We start from the raw sequence: 27,973 nt of genomic DNA, 5'->3' as shown, positions 1-27,973 counted from the left end.
TTTTTGTATTGTACGTAGTAAAAGACTTCTTCACCTTGAGAATATTTCCCATGTTTTCTGCTACTTCTTTGCTGAATATTTTTAAGTGACAAAAGTGACTTAGACTAAAGAAAGTGACAAAGACTAAAGAAATCATACTTGTTTAGTCTGGCCATTTTAAAAGGCTTTTCCAGAAGCCCTACCTAGCAAGTTACAAGTTTTTTTCTCAGATATTTCTTGCATATTATTTTCCAGGCTACTAATGTATCTCTTATCATTAGTAGTACTGTTCTTTCCTTCAATTCATTAACTTAATTGTTTAATTCATTAGGAATTAATTTTGGGGTAAGGTGCAATCTAATTTTCTTTCTAATGAACTGCCAGTTGTATCAAAATCATTTACTGAATAATTTATTTTTCCTCACTGCTTGTATTGCTACTATAACAGTAGGACTGAAATTATCTGTGAGTAGCAGAAAATCTGACCAACAATGGCTTGAATTCACAGGAGTAAATTTGTCTTAGCAAAATAAATCTCAGAGTAGACAAAACATGGTTGGTACTGCATCTCAGCAGAGTAAAGACCTAGACTTTTTCCATCCATCATTTTTTATCTGCATTCTTGTCCTTTTGTGGTGTAAAATTGCTGTTGAGCATCCAGGACTACACATGAGTTCTAGGTCACTGAGAGAGGAAGTGACAAAGACTAAAGAAATCATACTTGGGGATCCCTGGGTGGCGCAGTGGTTTGGCGCCTGCCTTTGGCCCAGGGCGCGATCCTGGAGACCCGGGATCGAGTCCCACATCGGGCTCCCGGTGCATGGAGCCTGCTTCTCCCTCCGCCTGTGTCTCTGCCTCTCTCTCTCTCTCTGTGACTATCATAAATAAATAAAAAATTAAAAAAAAAAAAAAAAGAAATCATACTTGTTTAGTCTGGCCATTTTAAAAGGCTTTTCCAGAAGCCCTACCTAGCAAGTTACAAGTTTTTTTCTCAGATATTTCTTGCATATTATTTTCCAGGCTACTAATGTATCTCTTATCATTAGTAGTACTGTTCTTTCCTTCAATTCATTAACTGAATTGTTTAAATATGAAAGAAAATATTAGATATATGCAGTTCCATGTTCATTGCATATTACCTAAGATGTAGAAACAACCTAAGTGTTCATCACTGGATGAGTGGTTAAAGAAAATGTGGCATATATATATATATATATGTATATATATGAATAATATATACAAAAGAATATTATTCAGCTGTTAAAAAAGAAAGGAAATCTTGCCATTGTGACAACATGGTTGGACCTTGATGGTATTATGTTAAGTGAAATAAGACAAAAAAGGACAAATACCATATGCTTTCACTTATTTGGGGAATCAAAAAAAAAGGCACCCCCCACACACACACAAACTCATAGATAGAACAGATTAGTAATTGCCACTGGTAGGAGGTTTGGGGGCAGGCAAAGGGGTGAAAAGATACAAACTTCCAGTTATAAAATATGTAAGTCATAGGAATATAATGTATAGCATGATAGCTATAGTTAATGCTGTTTTGCATATGTGAAAATTGCTAAGAGAGTTGCTCTTAAAAGTTCTAATCACAAGAAAAAAATCAATGACTTTCTGTAACTGTATGGTGACAGATATTAATTAGACTTATTGTGATCATTTCACAGTATATGCAAATCTGGAATCATTATGTTGTATATCTGAAACTAATACAATGTTATATGTGAATTATAAATCAGTAAATAAAATATTTTAGTTCCCTAGAGGTTTTTTTAATTTTTAAATTTTATTTATTTATTTTTTTAAGATTTTATTTATTCATGAGAGACACAGAGAGAGAGGCAGACATAGGCAGAGAGAGAGATGCAGGCTCCATGCAGGGTGCATGGACTCAATCCCAAGACTCCAGGATCACGCCCTGGGCCGAAGGCTGATGCTCAACTGCTGAGCCACCCAGGCGTCCCAAGGTTTTTTGTTTGTTTGTTTGTTTGTTTTTAAATTTTGATTTGTTTTGTGCTACATTTGAATCCTTTGAAGTATACTTAGTTTTTTATTATTTATTTGTAAATGCTTATTTTCCTGCCCTTCCTCTTGCTTGCTGTTGGGCTTGTGTAGATGGATTATTTATCTATTTTTTTTAGAGATTTTATTTATTTATTTGACAGAGAGGGTGTGTACAAGCAGGGGGAGTTTCAGAGGGAGAGGGAGAAGCAGGCTCTCCACTGAGTAGGGAGCCCAATGCAGGGCTTGATGGGACCATGACCTGAGTGAAGGCAGATGCATAACCAACTAAGCTGCCTAGGCGCTTCTCGATAGATTATTGAGATAAATGATATTCTTTGTTGTTGAGCATTAAATGACTGAATCTCACAGTTGATATAAAGCAAGAGAAGTTCTACCCTTATGAGCTTTTATGATACAGAAGCAACAGCAGCCTGTTGAGATACCTTTGAGAAGCATCTCACATTTCCACTCTTTTACCCTCTCCAGTCTACTCCTGACACTCCCACTTTCAAGGACTAGGAAGATTCAGCCAGCCCCTTCAGTTCCTTTTTGATCTTTTTGAGGCTTAGTTAACTCCCTAACACTCATATAGCACCAAAATTTTGACTTCCTTTTCCAGTATTTGACCAAGTGCTAAGTAAACTCTTACTTATTTCTGATTTCTATTCCTGCTATTCTAAGTATCATACTCGTTCTCTTTCCTGAGATATCAACACAGCCCAAGCCTTTACTCATATCTAATTTCTTTGAAGCACTTTGGTCTAGAGAAAGCAAATAGCGATAAATTGGGAATATTCAGATACCATTTTCAAAGAATCTCTCAATGCTTTGTCAATTTATATTTTTCTACCAAGATGTTTTAGTCTAGAGTAGGGCACCTCTAACCAGTTGGATTCAATATCAGTTTCATGTTATGTTTTTGTTTTTAATTTAAATTCAAGTTAGTTAACGTAGCGTATTAATGATTTCAGGGTAGAATTTAGTGTTTCATCTGTTGCATGTAATACTCAGTGCTCATTACATCAAGTAGCCATCTTACTGCCCATCACCCCATTACCCTATCCAGTTTCATGCTTAAACAAAATGATACAATCTGATAATACCAAGAACCGATATTAGATTTCTTTTCTTTGAAAAGTTAATAAATCTGCTCTATAAAAGAAAATTAATAGGACATTTTTCATAAAATTGGAAGAAATAGAGTTGCAGTTTCAGATACAAAATACTATTTTTGTATTTCATAATGAAATACACTTTTGAAATTTTCAGTTCTTAAAAATTCTATTTTAAATAATTGAAAGATGCTGATTAGTTTGATCTGAATTCAGTAGCAAATATCTTTTCTAGTCTAAACTTCTTTAATTTTTTGTTGTTGTTGTTTATACTTCAAAGTATCTCAACCAGGACCCAAGTGTAACAACATAGGAACCATTCTTTTTTGAATGTTGGCTTAAAATAATGAATTAAATACTTGGTTCTAAATAATAATTATGCACACTGCATGAATTATTTATTATTGTGGAAGATAAAAAGAAACAATAGATACAAAACTATCCGTGTACTTATGTAAGTCACCTTCAATATCCACATCTACTTTTGAAAAAAAAAAAGTTACTTTGTAGGTAGGGAAAAAAGCTTTAATCAAATTGATATCATATGTCAAATTTAATATGTTCTTTTTATTCCTTTTAGGACAGTGGTGATTATCCCCTTACCATGCCTGGACCTCAATGGAAAAAGTTTCGTTCAAACTTCTGTGAATTTATTGGAGTCCTGATTCGACAGTGTCAGTATAGCATAATTTATGATGAGTATATGATGGACACAGTAATCTCCCTTTTGACTGGTTTGTCAGACTCCCAGGTCAGAGCTTTTAGGCATACAAGTACCCTTGCTGGTAAGTAACCAATGTTTTATTTCTGTTTTATTTAGTTTTGTTAAATATGTTCTATTGCACTTAAAATGTATTTAGATTAAATATTAATTTAATTTTACTGTGCTCTTGAAAAATACCATCCCTCCCCTCCCCCAAATTCATCTGAATGGCTTGTGTTATCTGTTTAGGTAAGATGTATGACTATTTTGATAACTGGCATTTTATGGCCTGAGAATGAAACCTGAAAATTTCTGGCAAATTTCAGCAAATCTCTCTCTTAATGTTTAATAATTTTAATACATCATTATATTATAATCCAAGAGATTTTAGGAGTCCACTAGACCATATTCTTCGGTAAACCCCAAAATGAGTAGTTGAAATTCTAAATTCATAGTGGTGTTATTTTCACTTTATTATATTGTTTTATTGCTCATTATTATAAATAAATGTATAAGTATTTATTTGTTTATATATTTGAAACAATTCTACCTATGTTGCTACATAGCAACATTATTCCTATTCCTACTGATGTAATAATAACCTAAGTTTATCTCGATGTAATATCTCTGAAATCAGTTCATTTAGATAGGCTAGATAATCTGAAGAATTGACAGATTAGTTTTCACTATTATTTCATTTTGGAATTATCTAGAGAACTTCTCAGCCAAGTATATGTATTTTTTCCTTGTTTCTCCATAACAAGTCAATTTCAATAATTTAGCTATTGTTCTGGTTTCCCTCAACTGCTTTAACTGTGCTTACCGAAAATGACTGTTCTTTTTCATCTGTGATGTAGAGCAAGCACACACGTGTATACATGCACATTTGTGTAAATACTCCCAGAATACATCCTTTTTAGTAGCAGTAACTTTGTATTCATCTTACACATTACAATGACTACCAGATTTAATTTCATTATCGTATTTCATTTTGCATTTAAATTAAATTTCTCATTTATCAAATATATTTAAATCTTTGGTTCTCAAACTTTTGCAAGTACCAGAATTATCTGCAGGGCTTATTGAAACAGATTACATGGCCTTACCTCCAGAGTCTAACAGATTTTAGGTTTCCTGATATTTTGGGGAATACACATTGATAACCGGTGGTTTAAAAATCTTATCATTTTCTGGCTTAATCTGCTGCCTGAAGCCAATATGATAATATTACCTATGGTCATTCATGTTTTCTTCCATTCCACTTTTTTCATTTCCTTTTTTCCTCTTATTTAATCCATATTCCTATCCATTATCTTCTTAGTTACATGTCTATGTAAAATAAACATGAATCACATTATCAAGAGTAACATTTTCCCTAGTATTAGGAAAAGAGGAAGATCTACCCAATTTTATCTTTTTCAAAAGGTAAAATAAAAAGTTTATTGCTGAAAAAGTTCCTATACAGAACAAACATCAAACAGTTTAAATTCTGTGTTTTGAGAGTATCTTCTTGCTCGTTATTAGGAAGAAAAGAGATCTTGTACCCAAGATTCTTTAAAAGGTATTGCAAATACACTATTATTTTAAATTATCTGAAAATTACACAATTTTTTCTTTCTAATTTCATGACTTTTTTAGTATCTTCTCCATTTGAGTTGCTTTTTTCTTTTTCTTCATATATTCCATTGAGTTTTCAACTTATTTTCCTCTATGTACAGTAATGCCCATTTAGCTGGTTGTCAGGTGGATAGTAAATGCACCAGAAAGAATAACATATTGTAGAAATAAGTAGAATATTTTTACTTTTAAAATGTCTTTCCTGAAAAATGCACTCTAAGATTCTTTTGCATTTGTCCTCCACTGCCATGTAAATGAAGTATTACTGTATTTTACTGATTTTATAATAGTCCATTTCACCTCTCCTTTCCATTGGCCCATTTTCACTGACTTTTATTGTTGTGTTGTTTTCCCTATATTTATCTTCTGGCAATCTATATACGCTTATTTTACATATACTTAAATATATTTTAATTGTAGCTTTCCTTTTATCCCTTTTGAGTAGCTTCCTCCTCCTTCCAGTATTTTTCTGCCTTTTTTTCCCCACAGTTTATCAGTGTTCATGATAGCTTTTTAAACTGCTTTGTATATCATCATCTAGCCTATTTGAATTTGAAATTATTTTTTTAGATCACATATCAAGAAAAATGGAAGGAAATCAACATGTTTATACTGATCTTTTAAAAAGTGGAAACATTTCTCAAGTGATTCTCAAATTTACTTCAAAATATTACTATACTTGCTATGTCTACAGTTATTATATCTTTCAAGACTCAGTTTCATAAAATGTAGGACTTGTCAGTCACCTTTAACAAAGCACAGAGATCTTGCTGAGAACTTAAGACCTGACTGGATAATAAATTATCCATATTTTTAAGGAATTTTTTGTTGTTGTTGTTCTCATCTTTTCTCTCTCTCTCTCTCTTTTTAATGATATGTATGCAAGGGGTAGATTAAAAGATAATCATTTTTATTCACTTTGCAGGACGAGTCTTGGGGACTAGATAAAATGGGCAGGAACATTTAATCCTCTGCTTCAAAGACTATGTGCATGGACAGTTACAAGGCAGTTATGGCCAGATATGATTATCGGCTTTGGAATAAAATGCTCCTTGACATTGCTTATATCTTAGCTGAGAAGAGAGACAATCAGGTTAGTTGTTCTGTAGGGTACAGATGCGATGAGTTCCAGAGCTTCATGAGTCATCAGAGTGGTCCTATCAGTAGTACTTTTAATTGATCTTCCAAATAACTCATTTGCTTATTCAGTTTAATATGTGTCCCTATTATCAGTGTTTATGCATTGTTTTTAATTGTATACTTTAATCATATTTTTATTAAAAATTTTCATCATTCGGTAGTTGTTTAGGTCTGTTTATTCTACAGTTAACAGTAGTCTCATTTTTCCTTTGGAAGTAAACCATGTTTCCCCTTTTCTTAGAATTCTTTCTGTCAATAAATTGAGACAGATTGCTAGCTATTACATTTTATATTTTCCATTTTTTTTCTGTTATCTTAATTGGAATTTTAAAACATTCTCGCATTTGACCTAGTGCTTCACATTGCTGTACAGTTTTCATTAACTATTAATTTATAGAATTAAGTGCCCTTATTTCTGTTCTAAATAGCACCTCAGTTGGATTTACTGTGGATACAATTTATAGAAGTAACATTTTGTCATTATTTTGGTGAATATAGAATCTGAGACTGGGCACAATTTCTTTATTCCCCAGTTTGATAAAATTTTCATGAGGAAATAATCTCTTTTCTTTCCCCACCAAGGTCAAAATTAGATAGGATTCCTCCTGTTTTATCATTTCATTGTTTGGTATTATGAAGATAATTCTACTCTCAGAGTCTGTTTTTTCAGATCTATAGTTAAATTAGTTTTAGACATTTGCTTTAAAAATATTTGCCAATACTTTACAGAGTGTTGATTTTAAATTTTTGGTAGATGGCAATTTACAGGTTAAGTAATGTTGATTTAATTTTTTTATTTTTTGCGGTTTCCTCACCTATATCATTTTCTATGATGTTATAAATAGATTAATATTGACTACCACTCACTGCTAAGGTGAAAATGCTAATTTCAACAAAGGGAGATTAAGAATACAAAATTTGTATTAATAATAGCATGGTAATTGATTCTAATTTTTTCTAAAGTGAATTCTGGGAAAATTAGAAAATGTAGTTAAGATCATCATATAATAGTCAAGTGGCCTAACTATGCTGAGAGGCCCAGCTTCACTAGTAGTTAACAATAGGTCACTCTCAGACCCTTGAGGGAGTAAACATTTCTTTATACTTTATTGTTTAATATTATTATGTTTACATATAGTTGATTTTTATATTGACATATGATTCATTGTTAATATTTTTAACCACGTCAGAATCTCTGGACTTATGTAGTTTGAGGAAAGATACTGTATATGAAATCGCTTTGTTCTCCAGTCATAGACAGAAAATCATTTTGCTTCAGTAAATAGGCATCTTTTCTTTGGCTTTCAGTTGCTGAAACCGTATAATACAGTGGTTCAAAAAATGGGTTCTGTGCCAGACTGTCCGGATCCATATCTCTTGCTGTCTTTCACTAGTTGGGTAACTTGGACAAATCCTTTTATCTACCTGGCCTCATTTTCTTCACATGCAAAGTGAGGAAGATCATGATAGCTACCTTTTTAAAAGAGATCAGGAGGGTATGGACCAGTGCCTGACATTTAGTAAGCTGCTCCTATTATTCTGTAATGACAAGAAGAGCTAATAGCATTGGCAATGTTTCACTTCATTCATGTTTTTACTCAGAATATATTGAAGACCTACTCTGTTTTAGTAATAAAAGACATTGCAGGTGGGGAAATCAGAAACAAATTAGATCTTTCAAAAACTATTAAGAAAACTAGTAGCATGCTTTTTCATTTTACTTAGCTTGTAGGTCCCAAATTCTCTTTATTAATTTCAATTAATCTCTTGACTAGACAGAATATTTTTGGTTTCTATGGTTAGGACCTGAAAAATTTAGGTCAGTTTGGCATCATCAAAAAGCAGATTATAGGATAAATAATCTTTTACATATTTTTTTCTTATGATTCATTATTTTATTCTTCTAAAGACTTAATTTCTCATTGCTTTGTACTTTTACTTTATTTATTTATTTATTTATTTATTTATCTATCTATTTATTTATTTATTTTTATGATAGTCACAGAGAGAGAGAGAGAGAGAGAGAGAGAGAGACAGAGACATAGGCAGAGGGAGAAACAGGCTCCATGCACCGGGATCCCGATGTGGGATTTGATCCCGGGTCTCCAGGATCGCACCCTGGGCCAAAGGCAGGTGCTAAACCGCTGCGTCACACAGGGATCCCCTACTTTTACTTTTTTAAAAAACTTTATTACCTTTTTTTCTTATCTCTACTCTAGAGATAATACTTTCCAGTTTTCCAGGATTTGTATATTGTAGACTTTGGGTGTTCTTATAGGATTAATGCCCAATAATTGACCAAATTCATGAATGCTACTATATCTATAACAGTATTCATAAAATACAATAAACTTTAAAATGTTTTTAATTTATTCATGTAAATTTGTAAATATTTCTTTCAAATATTAAATACAATGTGTTTTCTAGTTATGTGTTTTAGTAATGTGTTTTCTAGTTAAAGAACCTTCGTTTTCTTAGATTTATTTCTTTCTGTTACAAAGTATGAAAATTTGCTTTCTTTTGGGGACCAGTAAAGATATCTTGATTTTAAAATCACTTTACAGGGATCCCTGGGTGGCGCAGCGGTTTGGCGCCTGCCTTTGGCCCAGGGCGCGATCCTGGAGACCCGGGATCGAATCCCACATCAGGCTCCCGGTGCATGGAGCCTGCTTCTCCCTCCGCCTGTGTCTCTGCGCCTCTCTCTGTGACTATCATAAATAAAAAAAAAAAAAAAAAAAAAAAAAATTTAAAATCACTTTACAAACATGGCATATCTTTTATTCATTAGGTTGATGATTTAGACAAAAAACTTTGGTGCCTTACTTTCCTCATCTGTATACTACTATACTAATAGTCTCATCCCATAGGAATGTAAGGCTTAAATGAATTCATATTATGTGTTTAATATATACAAGTCACTCAGTAGTTGTCTGATATTATAACTGCCGTAGAATGACAAAGCTTACTTGGTTTAGTTTTAAAGAGGGCAGAGAAATTGAGAAAATTTTTTGTGTACTTTTCATTGACATTTTCTTGTTGTACATTTAAACATTTTCTGTGCATATAAAATTACTATACTGATTATAGAGTATTCAGAAAAGGAGGAAGATAGAAAAATAAAAACAGCCATAATTATATCACCTCATCATTGTACCCAGAACATGTGGTATTTCCCTGTTTTTTTTCTCATATGCATATTTATGAGGATTTTTGTTTTATTTTTCTTTTAAGATTTTATTTAATCATGAGAGTCATAGAGAGAGAGAGGTAGAAACATAGGCAGAAAGGGAAGCAGGCTCCCCATGGGGAGCCCAATGTGGGACTTGATCCCTGGACCCTGGGATCATGTCTCCAGCCAAAGGCAGACACTCAACCACTGAGCCACCAGGAGCCCTTTTCTTTTAAGATTTATTTACTTATTTGAAGAGAGAGAGAAAGAGAGCACATGAGCATGCAGAGGGAGAGGGAGAAGCAGACTCCCTGCTGAGCAGGGAGCCTGATGGTGGGCCTGGATTCCAGGTCCCTGGGTTCATGACTTGAGCTGAAGGCAGACACTTAACTGACTGAGCCACCCAGGTGCCACTTTGTTTTAATTAAATTTAATTACTTAATTAGATTTTATTTATTTATTTGACAGAGAGAGAGAACACAGCAGAGGGAGCGGCAGGGAGAAGCAGGCCTCCCATTGAGCAGGGAGCCCAACATGGGGCTCAGTCCCAGGACCCTGAGATCATGACCCAAGCAGTGAAGTCAGGCACTTAACTGACTGAGTCACCCAGGCACCCCCACTTTTGTTTTATTTTAAAACAAATAATAGGATTGATTTTGTAGCATGCATTTTCTGTGCTTTTATTTTTTATAATCATGTCTGATATGGCAGGTTCATTTTCCACAATCTGAATGTCTTTTAAGTTATTTAACTTTTTACATTGTTAGATCCTTTGTCTTTTATTGGAGTCCCTATCATCTTTTGCTTTCTTCCTTAATTTATTCTCTCCTTTTTGGCTATTTTTTTTTTTTTGATAGCTTTGAGGAGGGGGTTTTTTTTGGGAAGTATAATATTTAAGACTTTACATGCCTGAAAAGTATATTTTATCCTCCTTTTTAATTTTCTTCAAAATTTTTCCTCTAGCTTCCAGTGTTTGTGTTGAGAAGTCCAGTGCTTTTTCAACTTTCGACTCTGATAATTTTTCTTGTCTTTGGCAGCTTTTAAATTTTCTCTTTATCCTGGTTTTCTGAAATATCATGGTGATATACCCTGATGTGTGTATATATTTTTTCCAATACATTATACTTACCACTCTTTGATCATTATCTATTGCTTGGATTGTTAATCTCTTGTAGTTTCTCATTTTCCAACTCTTTTCTTTTTAACATTGTTTCACTGATGTAAATTGTTCTCTTATCTCTTTGACAATGTTAATTATTATTCTGAAGTTTTTTTCTGCACCCTACTCTTATCTTCTGATTCTCTGCTCTTATCCCTCTCTTTCATGTTGGAGACTTTCCTCAAATATCTGCTTCTTGGTACTCTACTATTTCGAAGAGTAAGACATGAAAAAGGCAGTTACCAGAGAAGGAAGGTGTGTGTGTGAGAGAGAGAAAGAGAGAGAATGTGTTGTGTTTGACAGAGTGAGACAGTGGTTTTGTCTTCTTTGGTTAGCATCACTATAGGACGGTCTTGTGGTCAGCTAACATTTTCACTGTAGACCCTAAACTGTTGCTATAGATAATTATTTTCCATGGAGAAGTTCACCTTCTTTGCAGAAGGATCTTTCAGTACAGTTGCTCTGTACCATTTGGGAGTTGGGCAGGGTGAAGCAGCATCCGGGGCACTCTGCAATTCACATATATCCCTCTTCTGTATCTGATGATTCCAAATCTCTGGTTCATTTTATTGGGGGAATAAACTTTCTGGATTTCCAAGATGGGTGTATGATGGAGAAATTTCTTGACTCCCGAGGTTGAAGTAGATATTTTGGGATTTAATAAATTACTATACAGACTTTGAAATAAAACTATTTTTAGAGCTTACCTCTTTCCATCTTCTGTGGAACTTTGTACTTCTAATTCCTGAATGCTCTGGCTTCTGCAGAGCAAAATAGTTATTTTATTTTTCTTTTTAAAAAAAAATTTTTTTTCCTTTCTGTTATTTTTTTATAAAGAATTTATTTGTTTATAATTTAAAAGAATGTATTGTTTATGTGGAGAGAGAGCATGTGTGATTGTGTGCACAAGGGCAGAGGGAGGGAGAAGCAGACTTCGCACTGAGTAGGAAACCCAATACAGGGCTCAGTCCCAGGATGCTGGAATCATGACCTGAGCCAAAGGCAGATGCTTAACTTACTGAGCCACTTAGGTGCCCCTATTTTTCTTTTAGATATACATAGTTGTAATTACTTTTTTGACCATTGGGTTTGATTTGTATGCTCTCTGCTCATCCTTCTCCTTTGCATCCACATATATTAATATATTGTGGTTTGGATTTACAAATATTTTTCTCAATTTATTTGTTTTCTCTTTGTTCTTTTGATTGGATTTTCAAGAGAGAGAGGGATTGGTTAAATCTCTTACCATTTTTGGGTACCTGGCTGGCTCAGTCAGTAAAGCATGTGACTCTTGATCTTGGAGTTTTGAGTTTAAGCCCTAAGTTGGGCATAAAGTTTACTTAAAAATTAAATTAAATTAAAAATTTTTTAAAAACCTTGATCATTTATAAAGTAGATGTTTGTTGTAACCCTTTTTGTTTGTTAAAATAGCTTTATAAAACTAAAGAAGGAGTAGTATATCGTCCCTCTTTTAAAAATATAGTTTGTCCCATTATTGAACATACTTCTAAGGCATTACAGTGATAGTTTTCAGAAGTATAGTAGGTATCATTATATATAAATGGTGTTTTTTAGTTTTCAATTTTATGTTTAGGAACATGTAAATGTAAATTGTTGTATATTGGTTAAAAGAGTCTACAATCTTAATTTCATCCATCCCATTTGCCTGTAACCACTTCTTTTTGTTTTGGTGTTTTCCTTTTATGCTGCCAATTCCAGTATAGTTTTTCTTCTGTTGAGACTTTAAATCTTTTGATGCTTTATTCTTGGTGTTCTTCACACCCTTCATATCTTTACTTCCCCCACTTTCCTAGCTTAGATCCTTTCATCCACATTTATTACAGTCATGTCCCTTCCTCACACCCTCAATATATTTGCCTTTCTTTCCCTCCATCATACCTCCTTGGAAAACCCTATCCTCCATATCTGTACCAGAGCAGCTGAAAGTTAAGAAAAACATAAAATCATAATGGCTGGGCTTTAGATTTTTCTCATAAGTGGGCCTTTAATGTTGCCTAGCAATCCTATTAGAGTATTCTACTATGTAGATACTCGTACTTACGAATTATTTCATACCTTCTTCTCAAACCTGTAACATCCCTATTTTCTTACTTTCACACTTAGCTGATTTTTTTGCTTGCTTAATAGAGACAACAGAATTCTTCAAGGATTAGACCTACTTACCTAGGTGCAGCTTTGCCCATATACCCTACGTTTTCTCTTATTACTGTTAACCTCTAAGGTCGATCCTTGCCCTGGTGAAGTGGATCTGACCCCTGGTTTCCACCCCAAGAACTTTGCTCTTCAATGTTTTCTCTCTACCAACTTCAGTTTCCCCACTTTTATTAGATAATTCTCATTATACTAATATGGCATTAAACGCTTATCTTTTAGGAACATTCTCTATTAGTTAAGGCGCTCCAGAGACACAGAACCAATAGGAGATATATTTACTTACTGGTATATACATACATACCAAGATGTGTATGTGTATCAAGATATGTATATCTTGGTATGTATGTATGTATGTATGTATGTATGTATATACCAAGATATGTTTGGGGAGAGGAAGTTTTATTTGAAGGAGTTTGCTCACACAGTTATGGGAGCTGGCAAATTTGAGATCTGTAGGGTAGAACAGCAGGCTAGAAACAGGCTGGAGTTGTACAGTCCTGAGGCAGAAATTGCTTCTCTAGGAAACCTCGGTATTTTTTCTTAGAGTTTTCAAGTGACTAGAGAAAACCCACCACATTATTGAAGGTAATTTCCTCTACTTAAAACCAACATTATAGATGTTAACCATATCTACAAAATACCTTCACAGTAATACCTGGATTAGTGTTTGATTAAATAATTGAATTATTTGACAGTAAGACTGACCATTACATCCTCCCTTGTTTCCCCATTCCCTTCTAGCTACATTCACATTTCTCTACTGTTCTTTATGGCAAATTTTAACTATTTCTGTTCATCATCAACTGATATCTTTACTTACTCTCCTCCTGTTCTCTTTAAACCCACTCTTTCTTTTCTGCCATATTAGTTTTCTTTTTCTGCCATATTATGCCTCTGCTTTTGTTGCAGTCAGCAATTACCTTTTATTGTCCAAATCACTGGGAAGCTCCCAAACGTCATCTTTCTCTCAGTAGACATAGTTATTGCTTCCATCTGAAATCACTATCTTCACTTGTTTTCTGGAATACACTGTCTTAGTGGATCTTTGAAAGCTAAACTGTAAAGATTGAATTATCTCAGAACTCAAGTTTTAAGCCCTTTAATCTTTTGTTTTTATTCTCTTTACTGAATAAAGTGAAAACCAATTCCATAGTTTTACTATTTCTGCCAAAAAATGATAGTGGAAGAGGTAATACAGCCACGATTTAAAATTCAGAATAAAAAACTATATAGTAAAATGTCCTTCTTCCACCCATGGCTCTCAGCCATCAAATTCTCTTCCTTGAAGGCAACCAAAGTTGCCAGTCTCATATATTTTTTTCCAGAGATTATGAATATAATGGCACATACATATTCATTGAGAGCAGTATGATGTAGTACTTAAGAACTTGGACTATGGAGCATGACTGCCTGTAATCAAATTCTGTCTCTGCCAGTTACTGGCTGTGTAACTGGCAAGTCTCTTAGCTGATCTGGGGCTCAGTTTTCTTCTATGTACAAAAGGAATAATTAGTATATACTTGATAGAATTGTGAAGTATATAATGAAGTATTCATCAACAAATATCTTGGGGATCACTGGATAGCTCAGCGGTTTAATGCCTTCCTTTTGCCCAGGGTGTGGTCCTGGAGTCCCGGGATCGACCCACATCAGGCTCCCTGCATGGAGCCTGCTTCTCTCTCTGCCTGTGTCTCTGCCTCTCTCTCTTTCTGTGTCTCTCATGAATAAATAAATTTAAAAATCCTAAAAAAAAAAAACAAAAACAAAAAAAAAACAAAAACAGAAAAAACCAAATACCTTCAAATATAACAAATATCAAATAAATTATGGCTCATTTTTTCTGATGGCTGAGTAGTTTATTCATTGGTCAGATGTACTGTCTAGTTTTATGGCTCTAAGTAACAATGTCTTTTTTTAAAAGATTTTTTCTATTTGAGAGAAAGATAGCAAGCACAAGCAGAGGGGAGAGGGAGAAGCAGGCTCCTCCCTTAACAGGGAGCCAGACTCGGGACTTGATCTCAGGCTTGATCTCAGGACCCTGGGATCATGACTGAACCAAAGGCAGACACTTAACAGACTGAGCCACCTGGGAGCCCCAATAACAATGACTTTGATGATGGCTTCCAAATGTTATTCCACTTAGATACCTAATAAGCACAAAGCTTTCTAATTACCCTTGCCTTTTCTTTTATCTTATTTCCTACGTTATAATCTGTCATGGTTTCTTTTAGCTCTACCTTCAAAATCTCTCTACCAAAATGAGACCATTTTAATCTAAGCCAGTATTGCTTTACTGAGTTGCTCAAAGCCAACAACTTGAGAATCATCATTGCAGACTTCTGGCAAAATATTTTGGTCTTCTATTTGGTCTCCCTTTTTCTTTTCCACTTTTACTCTTCTATAATCTGTTCATACAACAGTTTGAAATGTAAATCAGACTATTTCCCACTCACACTATATTTTCCAGTGGGTCTTACCTCATTTAAATTTAATTCCTGAGTCATAACTAGATCCTAGTAGAACTCTCGTAACGTGGCCTCTTGATTTCTTCCTTACCCTCACTTGTTTCTGTGCTTCAGCCACACCAAATCCCTTGCTCTTTTATGAATGCACTCATCATAACAATTTATCTCATAACCTTCATACTTTTTACTCCCTCTCCCTGGAACACTTTTGTGTCATATAATCATATGCTCATTTCCTCAATGTTGATATGTGAGCTCTGCAGAGAGGCTTCCTACCTGACTACCCTTTTTACTCTATTTTTTTTTTACTATACTTTAAAAAAATCATCTCGTATTTTTCTTTATAGATTTTTCATTAACTGACATACTTTTTTTCATTTGTATATTCTGTATCTGTTTATTGTCTGCTCCACACTAGAATATAATAATCATGAGGCAGGTACTCTTGTCTCATTCACTTTTGTACTTCTAATTCATGGAACAGTGCTAAGTACATGTTGAATTGATAAATGAGTAAGGAAGCACTAAATTAGTGTTTATTGAACTCTCTGTGGTAAAAGACTAGTTTTTTAATTACCAATCTGTTACAACCTAATACTTTTGTGAAATGGAATAAAATGAAGTATATGTTTCTTAGTATCATTTTATTATTGGAGTCCATGGACTTAAGATCACTGTCAGATTGTTATAAAAATGTCTAAAAGCTTACTTGCAAATTTGTACTGATAATGAACTGTTAACAAAGTATTTGTGGTCAGCACCTATTTCCAGACCATATTATGAGTAGCACAGCACTTAAATAAGTTTGCCATTCTATAGCCACCAGTTAAAATTCAAAGGCTAAAACAGTATTTTTCTCTTTGGTAAACAAGTAGAGACTGTTTCAAAGCCGGTGTCACAGAATCCAGGCTGAATTCTTGTAGGATTATTAATACATAAAATAGTTCCTTTAGAAATACCAGTAAAATTTAATTAGTGTTCCCTCTGTGCAGGAAGGAGTCTTTTTCACTGGACTCAGTCAGATATCACAATCCCCATTGATGTCTGTGTCATTAAATTAGAAGTCTTTTCTTCAGTAGCTATTTATTTGCTAGTATGTTGGTATGTGAAATGAAAATTTCCAAAGCTTAAGTTTTACAGATCAATAAGCATTTTATCTCAGTAAATAGTGTTCTATCCTAATACTTCTGTGAAAATTTATTGATCATTTTGCATTTTTATTTGCTTTAGTATGTTGATTTTTTATGTTTATGTATCTAGGATGGGAGGAGGGTCATTACACACAATGGCAATTGGGAGTTTGGGATCTGGGATTACAAGGAGATAAATAGCTAAAAGCAAAAGTCCTTTTTTTTTAAAAAAATTATTTATTTAAGAGAGAGAGAGAGAGAGAGAGCTAGCATGTGCACACGCACACACAAGTTGGGGCGAAGAGCAAAGAGAGAGGGAGAAGCAGACTTCCTGCTGAGCAGGGAGCCCAATGTAGGGCTTGATCCCAGGACTTCTAGATCATGACCTGTGCCAAGGCAGATGCTTACCTACTGAGTTCACCAAGACACACCAAAAGCAAAAGTCTTTAAATTGAAGAACTCTGTGTCTTGGTTTCCTCTAGTGAATCCCAGCTAGGGTTCGTGTTAATTTTAATGCTTTCTGACTCCTTCATCTACAAGTCATTTTGTTTTGAGGATCTGGAAGTATTTACTGAATTAAGCTCCATTGGTATGATTTTGGTTTTTTTTGTTTTTTTTTGTTTTTCCATTGGTATGATTTTGTATCCTTAGGGCAAACTCTGTCACATTATTATCTCTGACTTGGGTAGTGTAAATGGCCCAGATCCCTCTTGTCTTTGAGCTATTCTCTTTTTTATACAGATTAGTTTAAAAAGTGGTTTTAACTTTCATAGTATCATCAGATATCCTGTTGACAATGTGTGAAATATTGTAAAATCAGTAGACTGTATTTTGAAGCAAGAATATTTCTTGTTTACTATTTGAGACACTGTATATTAAGAAATACTTTAATTAAATGTATTTCTAAGTGGTCACTAACTTAAATACATTTGCTTATATCTTCTATTTTAGCTGAAGGGCAGCAGTCATTATTAATATGGAATTGGCAAAAATGCAGATAGTTTCAGGTTAACAATTTTGTGTATGTGTAGGTAATAGATACAGATAAGATGTATATTTATGTGTAATTAAAGGGAAATAGTGAAGTTTTAAGAGAAACGCATGCTTATATATATAGTTATGGGTATGTTTGCAGATAATCAGATCAGTATTCTAAAACACTGGTTCATTTTTTTATAACTGTACATTCATTCATATTTGCAGATAAATAAATAACCTAGAAGAAAAAAAAAGGGAAGTTACTTTACCTGCACAAACTCTCTTATTCCTTTCCGATATTTTCTACACTATCATCATTTCAATAATGAAAATAAATATGAATAGAGAAAAGTTTAAGGTTTGTGTCATACCTGTTTCTTAGATGACTTGAAATAGAAGTTTGAAAGTGTTTAAAGATTTGCGAATACAAGTGAACATTGAGAGCACATGATGTAATGAGCACTGAGTATTATATAGGACTGAGAGTCACTGACCTCTACCTCTGAAACCAATAATACATTATATGTTAATTAATTGAATTTAAATTTAAAAATAAAAGTACATTAACAGTATGGGAAAATAGGTCAATCAGAAATTCACAGGATAAATTTTTAATTAATGAGTTTGATAGAATATGTATTTCAGGGTTTGAAGGTTATGCTATATTCACAGAGGTGAGGAACAGCAAGCAGAAAACCCATCTTTCTGAGTAAAGATCATGAATTGATTGTAAACATCTAAGGCATCTTTGAAGTGTCTAAATAAAGGTATTGAAAAAGCAATTGTGTATACACAGAATTCGTGGTCAGAAGAGAGTTCTAATAGACACGATTAGTACGCCCTTACTAAAGTATGCATATTTGATGGTGGGGAAGAGGAGTTGTTAAATCTTTCTTACTGATAATTAGGATGACGCTGTTTTTTTATTTTGTTTTATTTTATTTTATTTATTTTATTTTATATTTTATTATTTTATTTTATTTTATTTTATTTTATTTTATTTTATTTTATTTTTTTGAGGCTGTTTTTAAATGGGAAATATTAATGAACCAAGCTATAGAGACACTGAGGCACAGAAAAACAGCTTAAGATGATGACTTTATTTCTGTAAAATAAGTTTCATTTTTTAATTTATGACTGAGTTATAAAACATAGAAACTGAGTCATTTCTTTCCTTCATCCATTTCCATTATAAATTTGTAATCTTATGGATAAAGATCTGATTAATAGGTATATACCATCATCTTCCTTAATTTCATAGCCATGAAGCTCATGACTGCATTGGTGAATGTTGCCTTAAACCTCAGTATTCATCAAGATAATACACAAAGACAATATGAAGCTGAAAGAAATAAAATGATTGGGAAGAGAGCCAATGAAAGGTTGGAGCTACTTCTTCAGAAACGCAAAGAGGTAAGTTTCATGTTTCATACTATCTGTAAAAAGGCATATGTGCATTTTTTAAATTTATTTAAGTTAGATTATGTGATCTCAGACTTTTCAAATTAACCTGGAATGGTCAGCCAGTTATTATCTGAATGCTGTCTGATGACAGAAGAAAATCCTAAAACAATCCTACTTTTGGAAGAAGGTAATCTGGAGGTTAGGTAACTCAGAAGGATTATCAAGCTGTGAGTTCATAAAGCATAATAAATACTAAGATCAGAGCTGGAGGCCAGCAAAGCCGCATTTCCAGAAGGAAGCCAAAGACTTCGTACTAGGTGATAAATAAAGTATTTCTGTGAATAAAATTGGTCCCAGTTTTACACTGAGATTTTCATATACTGAAAGTGTTTTAAACTGGCTTTTTAGTAGATAACATTTTTAATCTGTCCATTAGGAAATAAAATTTTAAATGTACAGTATAGTCTGTATTTTAACTTGGAGAAAGAATAATATATTGCTGTAAGTAAATTATCAATGAATAATGGGTTGTACAGGCAACAGGAAGCAGCAAACTTATGTCTAAGTTATCATTTGTAGTCTATTAGGGTGTTAGGGCTACTGTTACAAATAGAGCAAACTGAGTGGCTTAAAAGAACAGAAATTTATAGTCTCATGGTTCTATAAGCTAGAAGTGGAGGATAACTCCGTTTTTTCCATGACTTTCTTGTGTATCTGTCTCTAACTCTCCCCTTTCTATAAAGAAACCAATCCTATTGGATTTGGGGCCCACTTTAATCCAGAATGACCTCATCTTAACTAATTACATCTGCCACAATCGTGTTTCCAAATAAGATTTGAGGTACTGAGGCATTAGGACTTCATCACATGAGTTTCTAAGGAACACAGTTAAAATGATAATAAATACTATACTTGAAATATTGTGAAAGTAAAATTTGGAGTTGTATATTACTAAGTACTACTAACCAAACTGTATGTCTCTTATAATTTTTTATATAATAAATGCAGGAAAAGTAATTTTTAGAACTTAAAATAAGTTGCAGTAATTTGAATTTTTTACTGTGTAAGGATTCCCAACTTTATTTTCATAAACCTGAAATAAAGCATATAGCGAAAGAAGTCTGAAGGAGGAGTTTTATTTTCACATTCTTGTAATAAAAGCAAATATTTCACTGAGTATTAACTGCAGAACAGGTTATAAAAAATATCACTTGGAATGTAATTTTATATCATTGCTTTTATTCCTGTTGAGCAGTGAATAAGCTCAAACTTTATTCAGTAGTATTACCTGAATCTTATATCATTACTGTATTGTTTGTTTTTTTTCCATGCGTTCCGCCACTAATGAGGGTCCTTCTTATCTTCTAGTCTACCTTCTAAATTGGAAACTTGGCCTACTCTCATTTATGAGCTAAACAGATGAGAGTAACGTTTGGATATTTTAGATAGAATATTTTCTTTTACTGTGGCAAATGTTACAATCAAGGATGATCTGTTACAAAAAGAGGCAAAACAAGCCAGGGACCTGACTTTGTTAGAAGAGGTATAGAAATAGGGGCTTCTTTCCAAAGCAGGTTGTATTTGGGACCACAGCAACACTACTCCTGTTAGTCACTGTGTGTATTTGTAAAGAGAGACAAAGGTTCTAACATCAGTGTAGTAAAGCTGTTGAAGTAAGTAATTTCAGACATCTGTTGAATAATAAGTGAGAAAAAAGAACTGGTAATTACTAAGAATAAGAAGAACCGGGAATTACAATAACTGAAACTGTGCATTTCAAATAAAATCAGGATTAATTTTTTTTTTTTATTTCAGCTACAGGAAAACCAGGATGAAATTGAAAATATGATGAACTCTATTTTTAAGGGTATATTTGTTCATAGATACCGGTAAGGAATTTTATAAATCACTTTAGATTTTTAACTTAATTTATTGCTTCTGTGTAGACCTAGATAATTATAAAAATGAAAAGGCTAAATAAATGTCATACTGTTCTTGTGAAGGAAGTTGTACCATTACCACATTTTTAAAAATTCAGAACATATATTGTTAGAGACATTCAGTATACTTGCATTTGTACTGATGGAATATTAATTAATATGATAATCATTAAGTTAACATGGCCTTTAATAAAATGTGACTGTCTTGATATTTGAAAACATTTTAATGTCCTACTTCTTGCCCTGTGATACTTATCTTGTTCCATGGTCAGATTAATCAACAGTCTTTTAAAAATACCTCTGTGAAGATAAAAGTTGACAGAAAAGGGCACCTCTGTAAATAATCAACAGCACTTTTTTACCTTCAGCTATATACATGAAAGTAGAAGCAAAGTATTTTTGGTATGTTCCATGACAAACAAGTTTAATTTGTCTTTCTGTGAACTTTTAAATTACCAACTACATTATTAAACAGCGTACTTCATGGAGAATTAATTATATACATATACTTGTTACCTTCTGTTAATTACGCATGGTATGATATGTGTTAAGGTAGATAGATAATAGAGAACTGTTTTTAGACACATTTGAGATTTTAATTGGCCAGTTAATTTAAAAAGTTAGTTAAAACAGGGAAATCTGTTTTTAAAAAAAGAAACGTAACTCACATTTTATCTTAAACATTTTGTTTAATTCAGTTATTTCAATTAATTTGAATTTGAATTCAGTTAATTCAAAATATAAAAATACCTTTTGATCTTTTTGGTTTTCAAAGAAAAACACTGACTCAAAAAGATATATGCACCCCCATGCTCATTGCAGCCTTACTATAGCCAAAATATAAAAACAACCTGTAGGTGGATGAATAGATAAAGAAATTGTAGTATATATACAATGGAATATTATTCAGCCATTAAAAAATCCTGAAACCTTACCATTTGTAATAATATAAATGGACCTCAAGAGCATTATACTAAGTGAAATAAGCCAGAGAAAGACAAGTAGTGTGCTGATATATGTGGAATCTTAAAAAACAAAACCAAGCTCATAGATGCTGAGAACGGATTGGTGATTGCCAGAGCAGAATAGGTAGGAGAAATGAGTGAAGGAGGTCAAAAAGAAAAAAGGAAAAAAATACGGTGCCCTACTGAACAACCCAGAAAATAGTTCACTGTTATCTAGTAAATTGTGCCTTTTATATTATTAGGAAATTTAGGCAAATTTAATAAACTTGAACTTAACTTCCTTCATGGGTAATGGAACTATTAGAACCTGAATGATAAAATTGCACAGGAAAAATCTCTTTAAGAGCTGATTAAAAAAAGACAGTGAGAGACACTATGCAACCTGATAGGGATACAGACTACACATACTACACAACACACACAAATCCTAAAGTTCAAGAAGTTTGGGAATTGGGGAACTAGGTCAACCAATTAAAAAAATAAAGCCACCTATCTTTTTAGGAAACTTCAAAATAAGTGAACAAAACTGCTTATATTTACTCACAAATGTACCATATACAGCTCTCCTCATTCCTGAGTTTCTGTCTGTTATATTTTACTTCATTTTACAACATTTTACTTCAACCTGTTTTATTTTTTATGTGAAAAATTCTTTATTTCACCTAAAAAAAAGGGGGGGGGTGTCCAAGACTTTTACTTCAAGTATGAATTGTTTGAAGTTTCATATCTTCTTTTTTACATAAATACATATTTTTGGAATGAATTATTCGAAAATTAATTTTTAAAAAAGATTTTATGTATTTGAAAAAGAATGAGCTCACACAAGCAGGGGGAGGGGCAAAAGGGAGAGGGAGAAGTCGATTCCCCACTGAGCAGGGAACCTAACACCAGCTCTATCCCAGGACCCTGAGATCAAGACCGGAGATGAAGGCAGATACTTAACCATCTGAGCCACTCAGATATCACCCTGAAAAATTAATTTATAAAAAATTAAGAACCTCCATATACCTGTCATGCAGTCATACAATAATGATTTATAAGAAATATATATTTGGTCATTTGGAACTTTCATTCCTACCCCCCAACCTCTGGGAAGTTGGCAGAGGTGGAGGGGCTGGAGGTTGAATCAGCTGATGGCAGTGACTTGGTTAATCATAAATATGCAGTAAAGCCTCCATAAAAAACTAAAAAGAATAGGTTCAGAGAGTTTCTGGGTTATTGAACACATGGAGATGCAAGGAGAGTAGCACACCTATAGAGGGCGTGAAAAATTTTTTTCCTTTATCCCATATCTTATCTTTGTATCTCTTTATATGGCTGTTGATTCAAATCCTTTATCATATCCTTTAATGAATTGGTAAATGTAAGTATTTGTTTCCCTGAGTTCTTTGAGCCACTCTAGCATATTAAAAGAAGCTAAGGAGGGGGCACTTGCGTAACACAGTCATTAAGCTTCTGACTCTTGGTTTTGACTCAGGTTGTGATCTCATGGTGTCAGGCTTTGTGCTGAGCACAGTCTACTTGTGATTTTCTCTCCTTTCCGCGCTCTCTTAAATAAAGAAGTATATATATATTTTTAAAAAGAACCTAAGGAAGGAGGAGGTGATTGGAACCTCCTATTTGTAGCCTGTGGGTCAGAAGCACAGGTAATAAAAAGCCTAGGTTTTGTGACTGGCATCTAAAGCAAGGGGTGGAGATAAATGGCAAAAGTTTTCTCTTGCCATTTTGTAATTCTTCCCTATCTTGCTTTCCGCCAGTCAGCCCCACCCCCATACTCAAGCAGCTATTAATTTGCTGATTTGTTTTCATTTTTAAGGATTTCATAAATTTGGAATTGTAAAGTGTATGCTGTCTTTGTTATTTTTTCATCTGACTTTTTTCACTAAGCAAAATTTGTCTTTCATCATTAAGACTGTTAAATTGTAAGGTTTTCATAGATGCCCTTTATCAAGTTGAGGAAATTTCCCTTCTTTTCTTAGTTTTCTAAGACATTTTATTAGAATTGGATCTTAGATTTTGTCAAATGCTTTTCTATATCTGTTGAGATCAGTAAATGCAGTTTTTCTTCTTTGGAAGACTGTTAATATGAATTAAATTGGTTGACATTCAAATATTAGCCTTAAATTCTTGGGATAAAACCCTCATAGTCATGATATATTATTCTTTCTATATAATATTACATATAATTTCCTGAATTTTCCTAAGAATTTTGGTTCTGTGTTCAAGAGAGATAAATCTCTTTATTTTATTGAATGTCTCTCACTGCTTTTGGTACCATGGTAATGCTGGCTTTGTTGAATGGATTATAATATAGTCTCTCCTTTTTAATTTTCTGTAAGAGTTTAATATCATTACTATTTTTCTTCAGATAGATAGGTATTATACTATTGGGACCTAGAATTTTCTTTATATTTTTAAGTGCAAATTAGATTTCTTTAATAGATACAAGTCTGTTCATTTTATATCTTACATGAAAATGATACATTGATCTGAGTTACTGAATTATATTCCACAAGTATTAGCATAAGGTTGGTTATAATATTGGTGGTTTCACATGTCTTGTATCAGTTGTATTTACGTTTCTTAAAAATTGAGATTTGAGGAGGAAGAGTTAAGATGCTGGAGGAGTATGGAGACCTTAAGCTTGCCTCCTGCCTTGAATGCAGCTACACAAATACCAAATCATTATGAACACCCAAGAAGTCAGTCTGAGGACTGAGAGAACTACAAGTCTTACAAGTAGAATTGTAGAAGGTAGGAGCTATGGAAGGTTGATTTGGGGGAGATAAGAATTACAGGTGCTATAGAGGAGAGGGAGCCCTGCTTATGGAGACTATTGGAAGGTATAAAAAGCAATGGAATGTAAAATCTGAAATTTTAGGAGGCTGTCATCTGCCTTAGTGGTTCTCTGTGAGGAAGGAGTGAGGAAACCCAGGAGGAGCAGGCAGCATGGTCTCGGGATCTGTGGTTCATGAGGGGAGAAAGTTTTCCTACTTGAAGTGCATATGGTACAGGTGATCAACCTCTTCAGGGGCAAAAGACCTAGCAGGTACCAATGAGCTGCCACCTTCCCCAGCAAAGGAACAAAGATGGCAGGTGAGAGCAGCAAACCTTAGCTCTGGCTTTGTGCTCCGATTTACCATAAACTCCTAACTGTTGCGTGGTTGCGTGATATTTTCTAGGACAAGCCAGAACTGGCCATAGCACAATGACACCCTCCCTCAGAGGATCAGCACAGGTTCCTGCCTGGGGTGGGGAGGTGGTCTCTGAAGTTTGGAGTTTCAAAACAGCCCCACCTGAGGTAAAATCCAAGAATGTGATGCCACCTGGCAGGCAGAGAGCTCGGACATAGACAGGGTGAAGGCAGGGATCTCACGAAGCTGAGGACACAGCAGGGGTGATTTTTTGCTCATCTGTAAGGAGTTACTAAGGAGTGGTGGGCATGAGCTCCCTACTCTTGAAACAAGAGAGCAGGGTGAACCCAGTTGCTCTGATCAGCACTGATGTACTTCAATGAAAAAACTGCCACCCCGGGGAGGCCTGAGCCTCTTAAACCAAGCGCAGTCCCCTGTGTCCTATAGGTGCATCTCTACTAGGTTAGATCCCCCTGAGAATCAGAGTAGCAGGCCCCTCCCCAAGACCAGCACAACCCCTGCCCACACCAAGTCTACTCATCATAGAGTGCTAGAAAGTTTCAGCTCTGGGGGAAATTGGCTGTAGCTTCCATTTCATTTTTATTTAAATTTTTTTTCTATTGTTTTTCCCTTTTTAAGTTTGTTTAAATTTAAAATCAGTTAGCATATAGTGTATTATTAGTTGCAGAGGTAGAGTTCAGTGATTCATCAGCCTTTTATAATACCCGGTCCTCATTACATCACATGCCCTCCTTAATGTCCATTACCCAGTTACCTGCTCTCTGCAGCCCCTCACACCCAGCAACCCTCAGTTTGTTTCCCATGATTCTCTTACGATTTGTCTCATTCTATGATTTCATCTTATTTTTCCTTCTTTCTCCTACAATCTTCTGTTTTGTTAAATTCCACACGAGTGAGATTATATAATGATCGTCTCTCTTTGACTTATTTCGCTTAGCATAATACCCTCTGGTTCCATCCCTGCTGTTGGAAATGGCAAGATTTCATTCTTTTTGTTGGTTGAGTAGTATTCCATTGTATATATATACTACATCTTCTTAATCCATTCATCTGTCAGTGGTTATCTAGATTCTTTCCATAGTTTGAGTATTATAAATAGCACTGCTTAAACATTGGAGTGCAAATGCCCCTTTGGATCACTACATTTGTGTCTTTGGGGTAAATCTGTACTGTTGCAATTGCAGGGTAATAGGGTAGCTGTATTTTCAACTTTTTGAGGAACCTCTATACTGTTTTCCACAGTGGCTGCACCAGCTTGCATTCCCACCAGCAGTGTAAACAGGTTCCCCTTTCTCCACATAGTCGCCAACATCTGTTGTTTCCTGAACTGTTAATTTTGATGTGAGGTGGTATCTCATTGTGATTTTGATTTGTATTTCTCTGATGCCAAGTGATGTGGAGCATTTTTTTGCATGTCTGTTGGCCATTTGTATGAGGAGAAATGTCTGTTCATATCTTCTGTCCATTTTTTTACTAGATTATTTGTTCTTTTGGTGTTGAGTTTGTTAAGTTCTTTATAGATTTCGGATACTAGCCCTTTATCTGATATATCATTTGCAAATATCTTCTCCCATTCTATTGGTTGTCTTTTGGTTTATATAGAACACTCATGAAAGAAATTGAGGAAGACATAAGAAATGGGAAAAGTCCCATGCTTATGGATGGAAAGAATAAATATTGTTAAAATGTCTATGCTATGTAGAAGAAGCTGTACATTTACTGCAATCCCTATCAAAAGACCATCAACTTTTTTTCATAGATCTGGAACAAATAATCCTAAAATTTGTATAGAACTATAAAAGATCCCAGATAGCCAAAGAACTGTTGAAGAAGAAAAACAAAGCTGGGGACATCACAATTCTGGACTTCAGGCTATATTACAAAGTGTAATCATCAAGACACTATGGTACTGGCACAAAAACAGGTACATAGATCAATGGAGAATAGAGAACCCAGAAATGGACCCTCAACCCTATGGTCAGCTATTTTTCAACAAAGCCAGAAAGAATATCCAATTGAAAAAACTCTCTTCAACAGATAGTTTTGGGAAAAATTAGATAGCCTCATGCAGAAGAGTGAAACCGGACCATTTTATTACACCATACACAAAAATAGACTTAAAATTATTGAAAGATTGACTTTTAATAATTTTCTCGATTTAATTTTTTATTTTATTTTTATTAATACATATATTTTTATTTTTTATTTATTATTTTTTAAGATTTTTATTTATTTATTCATGAGAGACACAGAGAGAGAGAGAGAGAGAGAGAGAGAGAGAGAGAGAGAGAGAGGCAGAGACACAGGCATAGGGAGAAGCAGGCTCCATGCAGGGAACCCGACGTGGGACTCGATCCTGAGTCTCCAGGATCACACCTTAGGCTGTAGGCAGCGCTAAACTGCTGAGCCACCAGGGCTGCCCTATTAATACATATATTTTTAATTTTATCTTTTGGATCTAGCTTCCTTTAACAAGCAGACCAAAACACACCGAGGATCTAGCTTTTTTTTTTTTTCTTTTCTTTTTTCCTTCCATCCTTTTTTTTTTATTTTTTCCTTCTTTTTTTTTTTCCCCTCTGGACAAAATGACAAGATGGAGAATTCACCCCCAAAAAAAGAACAGGAAGTAGAAATAATTGCTAGGAACTTAATCGATACAGATACAAGTAAGATATCTGAACTAGAATTTAAAACAATTATAAGAATACTAACTGGCTAGGAAAAAAGTATAGAAGACACTAGGGAATCCTTTACTGCAGTGATAAAAGAACAAAAATCTAGTCAGGCCCAAATTTAAAATGCTATAACTGAGACACCAATCCAAATGGATATCATAACAATGGGGATGGATGAAGCAGATGAATGA

At 34.0% G+C, this 27,973-nt stretch overlaps 1 protein-coding gene across 1 annotated transcript in view; it reads left to right on the top strand.

The window, feature by feature from the left end:
* The window catches only part of STAG1 (stromal antigen 1), a 401,833-nt gene that overhangs the window by 226,046 nt on the left and 147,814 nt on the right, over nt 1-27,973 (top strand). The window contains exons 7-9 of the mRNA XM_041733757.1: nt 3,688-3,892; nt 18,905-19,056; nt 20,863-20,936. Coding sequence (XP_041589691.1) covers nt 3,688-3,892; nt 18,905-19,056; nt 20,863-20,936 — 431 coding nt within the window. The remainder of the gene's footprint in view (nt 1-3,687; nt 3,893-18,904; nt 19,057-20,862; nt 20,937-27,973) is intronic.

Source organism: Vulpes lagopus, chromosome 19, assembly GCF_018345385.1.
Source record: "Vulpes lagopus strain Blue_001 chromosome 19, ASM1834538v1, whole genome shotgun sequence".
Classification (NCBI taxonomy): domain Eukaryota; kingdom Metazoa; phylum Chordata; class Mammalia; order Carnivora; family Canidae; genus Vulpes; species Vulpes lagopus.
This window is presented reverse-complemented; position numbering and strand designations above follow the sequence as displayed.